Source organism: Hyperolius riggenbachi, chromosome 7, assembly GCF_040937935.1.
Source record: "Hyperolius riggenbachi isolate aHypRig1 chromosome 7, aHypRig1.pri, whole genome shotgun sequence".
Lineage (NCBI taxonomy): Eukaryota > Metazoa > Chordata > Amphibia > Anura > Hyperoliidae > Hyperolius > Hyperolius riggenbachi.
In genome coordinates, this window is record NC_090652.1 from 48,031,716 (window position 1) to 48,043,680 (window position 11,965).

Below are 11,965 nucleotides of genomic sequence, written 5' to 3' on the forward strand. Positions count from 1 at the left end.
CTATTCTGCTGATGTTGAGAATAAGACTCCTGGATGGACATTGCACTCTGCTGATTCAGAGCTGGCATGAGTAAGCTCTGATAAGACCTTCTGCAGTTTCTGTAGGTGGAATGAGGTGACAGGTGAAAAGTTAATTACTAGATCGCAAGGAGGCAAGAAAGCTCTCAGTATCCTTCATAAGTGACATCACTAGGGGCCTCCCTTACCCTGCTACTCAGAGAATCACTGCTTTGGGGTTTTATGAGTACTGAAGTGGAGGTAAATGGCAACCTCCATGTGAGCATCTGGTTTTGGTACATTTTTAATTGCAGAGTGCAAATGTAATTTTAAACAAAAATTAACTCCTAGGAGAAAACTTAAGGTAAAAAAAAAAAGTGAATTGGATGCGGCCCATTGAGTGGAAATCTGAGTTCCCAAAGCAGCTCAGGGTGACCCAGAACCACTGGCAAAGTATGTGGGACTAAAACAGACCAAAAAGCCTTCCAACTAAAAAGAAACATATCATCATAATTTGCCTTCTTAAAATGGAAGGTATTTGCAATAATTCATCTTTAACTGAGAAACAGTGGCTTCCCACAATGCATCACTACTAAATATGCTAATCATCTCTTTATGCCTTTGAATCCAGGCTTACATCCAGAACCACTGGTATATTAGCAAGCCTATGCTATCTGTGTGTGGGGTAGATGTGGCTCTGTAAAACATAAGCTATAGGCTTGCTATACACCAGCGGTTCTGGATATAAGCCTGGCTTAACTTCTTGAGGACCACAGGTTTACAACCTCCTAGTGACCAGGCGATTTTTTACAATTTAGGCCACTGCAGCTTTAAGGCTGGATCCATACTATAAGTGCTTTTGTGAGCACTTGTGATTGCTGAGTGCTTGCTGAACACTTTTTCCAATTCACTGTCAATAAAACCACGGTAAAAATCACATAAAATCTTTACTTTATGGATTTTGTGTATTTTATGTGATTTTTACTGTGATTTTAAAGAAAACCTGTAATGAGAAAAACCTCCCCTGGGGGGTACTCACCTGGGCTGGGGGAAGCCTCCGGATCCTATCAAGGCTTCCCCTGTCCTCCTCTGTCCCACGGCGGCGGAGATAGAGCTCTCCGAACAGCGGGGATGTAAATATTTACCTTTCCGCCTCAGTATCGGCTCTCCGCTCGGAGATAGGCAGAAATAGCCAATCACTTTCGGCCCGTTCTACTGCGCATGTGCAAGTCTCCTGCACAGTAGAGCAGAGCCGGCAGAGATCACTATTTTATTTAAATTTATGCCTACCCCCTTCCCTGAGATCCAATCATCTTGATCACCTCTCATAAGCATCAGCCTATGAGAGGGATCCATTTCCCTGACTCTCCTGGGGACAGCTCAGTGACAGAACTGTCCCTGTACAGCATGCAGTAGATAGCAGCACTGTATATGTAAATACATTTATTTTTTGTTTTCTAACAGCCTGCTAGCGGCGATCGTGGACTAGCAGGCTGATCGCTGCGGCCATCTCTGCAGGGAACGGGCGCAGAGCGATCGCTTTTTCCCTGTAAATCTCGCGCATTGCAATATGACGCAATCCTGGGTTAGGCGGTCCCAGGAGAGCCAATCTGCGGCAGCAATTCTGGGTAAAGCAGTCGCAGACTCAGAGTGGTTAAAGAGATAATTTGCATATTCAGTAGAGAGGCATTGTGGGAAGCCACCATTTCTCACATAAAGCTGAATTATGACAAATGCCTTCTCTATGTGGCCACCTTAATGCTTTTGTACAGGAGCTACTGGTAAATTATATCCTCCTCTCTCAAATATTTTCCTCATCTTAAGGTACTGTAAGAGTTTTCTAGCTTTAGAAGAGAGCTTCGGTGTGCATTTAAAGCGGACCCAAACCAAACATTTTTTTAATTTAAATCATTTAGTTGCACTACTCTGACACATACAAAGATAAATAAACACTCCTTCAAGCCTATGAGCAATTCAGTGCATGCTTTTCACCCTTCTCTTTTCACACCTAGGGTTATACAGGTGGGAGCCATTACTTCTGAGCTTAGTAGGAGGTTTTAGGTCATGGGTGTGTTTGTCATCAGCTACCCTCCCTCACAGGGGCGTTGTCTATGTGAAATCTCACACAAGCTGAGATCATCTCCCCTGTGACATCATCAGTAGCAGCCTGTGTTTTGTTTTTAATCTCCTCCACCAGTCTGCCGGATTCTGTCCCGGCAATATGAAAGGAAGGGAGGGGTTCCTCCAATAAATGTAAAATATTTTATATTTGTCATCATGCAGCTGAAAAAAGGCTGCTATTTATTATTATAATTTAGAAAATACATTTTATTTCTGAAATCTTGTATTTTTCATGTGGGCCCACTTTAATTAGTTTAGGTGTTGAATCTGGTTTGTTTAGCCACAGTCAACCATTTACCACCTTTTGTTTAACCAATATATTTATTTAATAAAAAACAATAACAAAACAAAACACATAAATGACAAAGATTAGAAAATATGGATTATGAAATGGGCAGAATAGCATTGGGAAGAAAAAAGGACCCACATACACTCCAGATTTACATAAAATGGGTATGGTGGGAGATATCTGCACAATACCGTATATACTCATGTGTAAGCTGAATTTTTCAGCATTCAAAATGTTCTGAAAAGTTACCCCTTCTGCTTAAATGAAGATCACCTCCTTTGTACCAGGGATGATCGGAAACTACGCCAGGGCAAATTTACGCATCGTAGTTCGCATCTACGCATCATAGTTCGTAGGTGAAGTTTCAAAACTACGCTTACAAATTTACGCGTAGTGAAGTACCTGAACTACGAATGCGTTACTCGCGTCTATTTTTCCGCGTGCGAGGGTATGCTCACAAATTTACGCATTGGAAAGGGGAATGTACGCATAGAAGAGTTCCCGGTATACGCATTTACAGAGTAATTAATGCGTACAATTTTCTGCATACGGGCATAAGCATACGCTACGCTTCACACTACGCATAATTGCGTATTTTAACGTGTAGTCTACGAGAAGCATACAAAGCGAATATTTGATTTCTAAGCCGTAGTTCGGCGAAGCGTAATTGCGTAAAACTACGCGTACTTCCAGCGTAGCGAAGTTGGCTGACTACAACCATCCCTGCTTTGCACCAGTTGAAAAGTGCCGAGCAGATTGGAGCGGTAAACATTGTGGCAGTGATGCCTGTAGAGCCAAGTGTGACGGAGTTGGCCTGCTGAGAGGGTCAGATTGGAGGGAGTTGGCCTGCTGAGAGGGTCAGTTTTTAGGGAGTGCAGCAGTAATTTGCAGGCTCCAGTAGAGACACCATAGCTGAGCAAGCCTGCGGAGTCGGCACCGGAGATCCTTAGCCTGGCTGGCCTGCAGAGCAGATTGGAGGGGAGGCATTTGCAGAGCAGAGCATGCACCAGTGACATCAGCACCAGGAATTAATCTTCAGCCTGTGTGTTGCTTTCTATGTCGCCCTCCAGTGGTGCCTTGAGACACAGCAACTGGTATAGACGGGTTAAAGATGGCTTCCCGGTGCTGACAGGTAAGACTGCTACACGCTCCACTCTGCAAGTAGCTGGGGGACTTTGGGGGGCACCTACTGCACTAATGCCTTTTCATGTGAGGGGAGGCTGCCTCATAACGGGGAGCACAATGGACTATGGGGGGGCAGGCCAATACTACAGCCACATATGGCTATGGAGAGGGGGCTGACCAATACTGAGGCTACAACTCTCTATGGAGAGGGAGTCTTGCTGCCTAATACTGAGGGCATATATGGCTATATATACTGACTAGGCGTATGCCTCATACTGAGGGTCCATCGGGCTATTTATACTGTTGGAGGTGGGCTATATTAGGGAGGGGGCTTATACACAAATCTATCACTTTTTTACTTGTTTCTGTGAGGAAAGAGTGTACCTTGTCTTATGAATGGGTCAGCTTATATGATGCAAGTATATATGGTATTCATAATATATAATGAATGACCTCCTCAGCCTTCCCTCTTCATTGTTCCACCTTTAACTGTTGTTTGGCATTTATTGTCTTGTAGGGTGACTCCGGTGGACCCCTGGTGTGTAGAGTGAGAGGTGTCTGGTACCAGTCCGGTGTCGTAAGCTGGGGGAAAGGCTGTGCTGTTCCAGAATATCCTGGAGTCTATACCAGTGTGATGTACTATGAGTCATGGATCCGCACAAATGTCCAAAATGTGACTTTCACCAATCTGCAAAATATACCAGAACCATCAATCCCATGTGCTGGGCACACTGATGTTCCAAGCATCACATGGACAAGCCTTCTTCTGGGGACTTTACTTCTTGCTCACACAGTATATAGCTCATGAACTTCCAACAGTATAGAATAACACTATAAAAGGTGGTGCTTATAGTCTACGAAGGTGGAGGAATATCCCAAAATTATTTTTAGTTGAATAAATTAATAAAGGGAGATTTCCCCCATGATATCGTTTGTCACTGATTATCACAGCAATACTGATACCTGGGCCTATAATCAATTCACTTTTTCACGTAGATTTTCTCCTAGGTGATATTATCAAAACTTTTAAATAAAAATGCTTTTTAATCAACCAGCAAGCAAACAAATACTCAAAGTAATTTTGCTAGTGCTTTTTCACCAATTTTTTGGTGTTTTTCCATTGCAAAGTGCTAAAATGCTATTTTAAATCAAAGATGAAAACTTATCTCCTAGGAGCAAACTCAGGAGAAAAAGTTAATTGCATATGGCCACTGGAATCCTATTACCTGTTAAGTCTGGAGAATTGTTCATTTGCTTGCTAGATGGACAGTGAATCCTGAAAATGTGGGATCCAGTATAAGAATTTCTTTATGGTCTGATGTTTGCAATTTGCCGAGGATATACTGACTTGGAGTATCACTGCAGAATGTTTGTTTGTTGTGTGTTCTGAAATGAGCAAATAGAACACCTGGTCTCCCATAATGTTCTGGAGCAGAAAGCTGCATAACTAAATTGCCTGGGCTAAAAATCACTGGTTGGGCAGGGTTACATGCCAATACAGAGAAATATATAGCTATAGGAAGCAGGTATCATAGTTAGTTTGGTTGAAGAAAGACATCAAGTTCAACCACGAGTAAAAACCCGCACATATCCCAGTTGATCCAGGGGACGGCGAGAAACCTTACAAGGCCTCAGCCAATCAGACTTAAAAGGGGAAGATTCCTTTGCCAATCCAGAGGGCAGTCAGATAAATCCCTGGATCCACACTCCCTAGTAATTAAAGCCATAGATGCCCTTCAGGCTGCATTCACAGTGGGACATGGGGAGCTGCGTTATAAACTCTTATAATGCAGCTCACCCCACAGGGATGCTCATCCGGATTCTGGATATCCGGGTAACCCGGATAGCCTAACTTTTTTACGCTATCCGATTCGGATTCCGGATTTTTAAAAAAAATCTGGATAGCTATCTGCGGATATTTGGACGCCTGACACTGATATCCGTGGATATTGCAGATATCCGGATTTGAAACCAAATACACAGATAAAAACCCTCCACCCTTCTCCATGGATCTTGTCTTCCAGGGATGTCAAAAGCAAACTCACATACATTGGCCAGGAATCGAACCCAGGTCAACTGCTTGGAAGGCAGCTATGCTCACCACTATACTGCTACACAGTGAATGCTTTGCTGTAGGAAAAAGTGGTGTTAAACTTCTTGGAGCAGACTTACTTCCTCCATCCAAAAGACACAGTTTCTGTGGTACAATTGGTTAGTGCATTTGGCTGTTAACTGAAAGGTTGGTGGTTCAAAACCCACCCAGGGATGGCCTTGCCTTTTGTGTTCAACAGTTGACTAAAGAGAACCCCAGATAGCCATTTAGCAGCAACTGCATGCACAGTCTCTGTGGTGCAATTGGTTAGCACATTTGGCTGTTAACTGAAAGGTTGGTAGTTCAAACCTACCCAGGGTCGGCCTTGCCTTTTGTGTTCAAAAGTTGTCCAAAGAAAACCCCTGATAGCCATTTAGCAGCAACTGCATGCACAGTCTCTGTGGTGCAATTGGTTAATGCATTTGGCTGTTAGCCAAAAGGTTTGTGGTTCAAGTCCACCCAGGGATGGCCTTGCCTTTTGTGTTCAACAGTTGTCCGAAGAGAACCCCAGATAGCCAGGTAGATTCATCTCTCTCTAGTATGGATGGTCACCGCTCTCCGCGGAATTGTATATGGTCGTTCATTCAGAACTTTTGTACGAGAGAGAAGAGAGAGAGAGAGAGAGAGAGAGAGAGAGAAAGAGAGAGAGAGAGAGAGAGAGAGAGAGAGAGAGAGAGAGAGAATAAAGAATAAAGAAGATAAATGCTACTTACCGGGGGCTTCCTCCAGCCCCAAGCTCCCAGGACCTCCCTCGCTGCAGCTCTGCTCACAGCCGTTCGCCAGAGCTCCGACCCGGTCCCCGGCAATGACGTCAGAGCGACCTGTCAATCACCGCCACGTGGGCCGGAGTGGACTGCGCAGGGCACTTCCGATTTTTCTATCATGGTCATATGCTGGTCATTCTATCTGGTCATATGCTGGTAATAATCACTTCTATAGGTGCTTTTATTTGTAGTAATCATTAACAAACTGTTCCCCATCCCCTTCTTGCACCTCTGACACTGTGGCTGCCATTGGCAGGTTTTGGTGCGTCGTATCAATTGTTATGTATAGAGCGCTTGGGGGGCCCAATGTAAACCTTGCACCGGGGCCCATAGCTCCTTAGCTAAAGCACTGATTGTAACATGTAGCGCTATGGTAATGCACTGCTTGCAGTGCATTACCGCAAAAAGCACACATTACCAGGTACAGGAAAGCATACTTTTCATTGCCTGTATGCTTTACTGTACCTACTGTATGCGACGGTAAGGCAGCGTTAACGTGCATTGCCACCTTTTTTTGCATTGCGGTGTAATGCTGCATTGTGACTTTAATGCCGCATTACAATGCAATGTCCCACTGTGAATAAGCCCTCAATTGAAGGAACAAGTACAAGTCCTCTTTAAATGCAGATATAGAGTTTGCCGTAACTACTTCACTATGAAGGGCCCCTTTTTAAATAGATCGCAAACACTTTTTTCCCACATATGTAGATCATGTCCCCTTGACTGTTCTGTACACTGTATAAAATGCACAATTTTTTTTCACATTGAAAATGTGAAAACTCCCATGCGGGATAACTGACCAGCGGTGCTCGTCACAACCACATGATCACGAGTAACTTGTGATCACGAGTCGTTTTTGTCAATCATGTGGTCGTAATCGGCAATCGTGATCGGCTCTCAATCGCGAATGCCGATCACGAATGCACTCATGAATGCATTCGTTATCCGACTCATGATCACTAGTCGGTATTCGTGATTAAAAAAACCCTGACTTTAGTGGTTAATAATAGCAAAGCCCCCTTACATGCTAGAAACACCAAATCGATATTAAAGTTTCAAAGGAAAATAGAATACATTTAAAGGGCAACTGAAGGGAGAGGGATATGGAGGCTGCCATATTTATTTCCTTTTAAAGGGGAACTTCAGCCTAAACAAACATAATGTTATTAAGTTACATTAGTTATGTTAATTAGAATAGATAGGTAATATAATCTCTTACCCACCCTATTTTAAAAGAACAGGCAAATGTTTGTAATTTCATGAGGCTGCCATCTTTGTCATGGGGGCAGCCATCTTTTTGGTTGAAAGGAGGTGACAAGGAGCAAAAGACACAGTTCCAACTGTCCTGTGTCCTGATAACCCCTCCCAGCTGCAGGCGCTAGGCTTCAAATGTCAAATTCAAAATGTAAAAAAAAAAAAATTTGCACCAAAACAGCAGAACAGTTTTCTTCTGTGCAGCTAAAAATGAGTCATGTATAGGAGAGACAAAGTTCTGATGCTGTGAAACTGTTAAAGAAACACCAGGCCTTTTCAGTGCTGCTGAGTCGATTTTTAGTCTGGAGGTTCACTTTAAGCAATACAAGTTGCCTGGTGGTCTTGCTGATCCTCAGCATCTAATATTTTCAGCCATAGACCCTGAACAAGCATGCAGCAGATCAGGTGTTTCTGACAAGATTAGCTGTATGCTTGTTTCTGGTCTGATTCACTCACTACTGCAGCCAAATAGATCAGCAGGGCTGCCAGGCAACTGGTATTGCTTAAAAAAAGGAAATAAATATGTCAGCCTCCATAGTCTTCTCACTTCTCACTTCAGTTGTCCTTTAAATGTGGTAATTGACAGTTAATGTATTTACTACATTTAAATGTATACTTTTTTCCTTCGAAACTTTAACCACTTAAGGGCCACGGGCTTAAACCCTCCTAGTGACCAGGCCATTTTTTGCTAATTAGGCCACTGCAGCTTTAAGGCCTCGCTGCAGGGCCATACAACTCAGCACACAAGTGAGCCCCCCCCCCCCTTTTCTGCCCACCGACAGAGCTCTCTGTTAGTGGGCTCTCATCCCTGCTGGGATGTTTATTTATTAATAAATATTTATTTCCTTTTTTTTAAATACATACTACTATTTTTTTTATTTTATTCTCCCTACCTCCGTCCCCCCGTCAGCCAATTACAGCAATGGGCTGTGATAGGCTTCAGCCTATCACAGCAGATCGATTTAGTGCCTCCCAGGGGGACAGCCGTGTCACACGGCTGTCCCCAGTACAGCGCTGCCTTAGATCGCAGTGCTGTACAGTGTTATTAGATGTCGGTTTTGCCATTTAACCGTCTCCGTGCCGCGAGACTGATGGCGGATTGGAGCTCCGTCAGCCAAGCGGAGATGCGAGTTTGCGCGTGTGAGATCGGTGCACGCGATCTCCTGCAAAACATGCACCAGGACTGTACACCGATCGCCGTTAGGCAGTTCTGGGGCTGCCACCGCATCTACGCCAATTGGTGAGGAGCGGTCCTGTAGTGGTTAAAATCGATTTTCTCAAAAACTATATCGTCTTTTTGAATTTTTTTCCTCTTGTTCCCACTGTTCTTCTTAACATATCTGGCAAATTTGGTATTTCTAGCATGTAAGGGGGCTTTGCTATTAACCGTTAAAGTCGGCGGGTTTTTAATCACGAATCATGACTCGTGATTTGAGATTACATGCAGTTATTCGACTCAAAACCGCACTCGAGTCGGATATCTGTTTCTATTCATGATCGTGATCACGAGTCAATTTGTAAGTGGGCGGAGTCAAATTCATGATCACACGAATTCATGATTGGGGGTATCCGAGCACCCAGGGGCGTAACTAGAAATCACCGGGCCCCCCTGCAAAAATGTGGATAGGGGGGCTGCATCCCCTATTGTTATGCCAGTGTGAGCACCACTATAACTGATTACCTGTTCTGGAAGGGGCACTGTCTGGCTACCTATACTGAAGGTGGGGGGCACCCTCTGGCTACCTATACTGGGAGAATGGTTGGGGTCCCTCTATGATTACCTACTAGGACAGGCACTAAAATTTACCCCACAGCTCTTTTACTTGTATGCCTGAGAAAATGCTTCAGAATCTCATTCACTATCACTAGCAGTGAAGTTACTCAGTCGAGGCAATGAAGCATCATCTCTAGCAGAAAAATGGTAATGCACAAAATAAACCACAAGATGGTGCTGCTAGTGCAATGAACGCATACAGAATTTATCCTTTAACAGGCAATACAGTGGGTGTTTCAAGTCCTACCCCATAGAGTCACATTAATCCATGTCATGCACTTATGTGGGTTAACCAATCCGAAACAGTCTGTGTGCATGTTAGATTATTGTGGCTCTGTACTATTAAGCTGACACATCACTACATACCACTTTGTCTGTACCCATAGGGCCACAATAAAGGTACTGTTTGTCTGATTCAGTTCCACTGTTTCTGCCTTATACAGTTTATGGATGTTCTTCCCAGAGGGCACGTTTCTGCAGTACCAGAGGCGTGGGACCACGGCACCAACCGCATCTAGTGTCGGTTTCTCTTCCTAACACATTGTTTTTACTTTTTCTCCTAAGAGATAATTTTAAAAATTCTCTTTAAAATAACTTTGTCATCAGTTTGCAACTGAAAAAGCACCAACAACTAGATGACAAAGTACTATCAAAAACATTCTGAGTATTTTCTTGCGTGCTGGTGGTTTAAAAACGCATTTTATTGACAAGGTTTGAAACTATCACCCAAAAGAAAACTTAGGATAATAAAAAGTGAATTGCATATGGGCCAAGAGCCCCTATGCAATTACATTTTCACCTGAGATCTCCTAGGAGATCATTTTCATCTTCTCTTTAAAATAACTTATCAGCATTTTACAATTGAAATACCGGTAGTACCCAAAGGTTGGTGGAAAAGTACTATCAAATTGATTTTGAGTATTACATTGCTTGCTGTGGCTTAAAAGCCATTTTATGACAAATTATGAAAATATCACCCAGGAGAAAACTCAGGAGAAAAAGTAAATTGCATATGGGCCAAGGTGTGCTAGTTAGTACAGTAGTTACTAAATCAGGTCAGCTACATATGGGCCATGGTGTGCTAGTTAGTACAGTAGTTACTAAATCAGGTCAGCTACATATGGGCCAAGGTGTGCTAGTTAGTACAGTAGTTACTAAATCAGGTCAGCTACATATGGGCCAAGGTGTGCTAGTTAGTACAGTAGTTACTAAATCAGGTCAGCTACATATGGGCCAAGGTGTGCTAGTTAGTACAGTAGTTACTAAATCAGGTCAGCTACATATTGGCCAAGGTGTGCTAGTTAGTACAGTAGTTACTAAATCAGGTCAGCTACATATGGGCCAAGGTGTGCTAGTTAGTACAGCAGTTACTAAATAAGGTCAGCTACATATGGGCCAAGGTGTGCTAGTTAGTACAGCAGTTACTAAATCAGGTCAGCTACATATGGGCCAAGGTGTGCTAGTTAGTACAGTAGTTACTAAATCAGGTCAGCTACATATGGGCCAAAGTGTGCTAGTTAGTACAGTAGTTACTAAATCAGGTCAGCTACATATGGGCCAAGGTGTGCTAGTTAGTACAGTAATTACTAAATCAGGTCAGCTACATATGGGCCAAGGTGTGCTAGTTAGTACAGTAGTTACTAAATCAGGTCAGCTACATATGGGCCAAGGTGTGCTAGTTAGTACAGTAGTTACTAAATCAGGTCAGCTACATATTGGCCAAGGTGTGCTAGTTAGTACAGTAGTTACTAAATCAGGTCAGCTACATATGGGCCAAAGTGTGCTAGTAGTACAGTAGTTACTAAATCAGGTCAGGTGTGCTAGTTAGTACAGTAGTTACTAAACCAGGTCAGCTACATATGGGCCAAGGTGTGCTAGTTAGTACAGTAGTTAGTAAATCAGGTCAGCTACATATGGGCCAAAGTGTGCTAGTTAGTACAGTAGTTACTAAATCAGGTCAGCTACATATGGGCCAAGGTGTGCTAGTTAGTACAGTAGTTACTAAATCAGGTCAGCTACATATTGGCCAAGGTGTGCTAGTTAGTACAGTAGTTACTAAATCAGGTCAGCTACTTATGGGCCAAGGTGTGCTAGTTAGTACAGTAGTTACTAAATCAGGTCAGCTACATATGGGCCAAGGTGTGCTAGTTAGTACAGTAGTTACTAAATCAGGTCAGGTGTGCTAGTTAGTACAGTAGTTACTAAATCAGGTCAGCTACATATGGGTCAAGGTGTGCTAGTTAGTACAGTAGTTACTAAATCAGGTCAGCTACATATGGGCCAAGGTGTGCTAGTTAGTACAGTAGTTACTAAATCAGGTCAGCTACATATGGGCCAAGGTGTGCTAGTTAGTACAGTAGTTACTAAATCAGGTCAGCTACATATGGGCCAAGGTGTGCTAGTTAGTACAGTAGTTACTAAATCAGGTCAGCTACATATTGGCCAAGGTGTGCTAGTTAGTACAGTAGTTACTAAATCAGGTCAGCTACATATGGGCCAAGGTGTGCTAGTTAGTACAGTAGTTACTAAATCAGGTCAGCTACATATGG

General features: G+C 43.2%; 1 protein-coding gene across 2 annotated transcripts in view; it reads left to right on the plus strand.

Moving 5' to 3' along the window:
* LOC137524299 (serine protease 33-like) overlaps window positions 1–4,458 on the plus strand; it is a 66,068-nt gene extending 61,610 nt beyond the window's left edge. For both annotated transcript variants that reach the window (XM_068244013.1, XM_068244014.1), the window contains exon 5: window positions 4,050–4,458. In XM_068244013.1, the coding sequence (XP_068100114.1) occupies window positions 4,050–4,340 (291 nt within the window). In that variant the 3' untranslated portion in view covers window positions 4,341–4,458. The remainder of the gene's footprint in view (window positions 1–4,049) is intronic.
* Window positions 4,459–11,965: the final 7,507 nt, after the last annotated feature.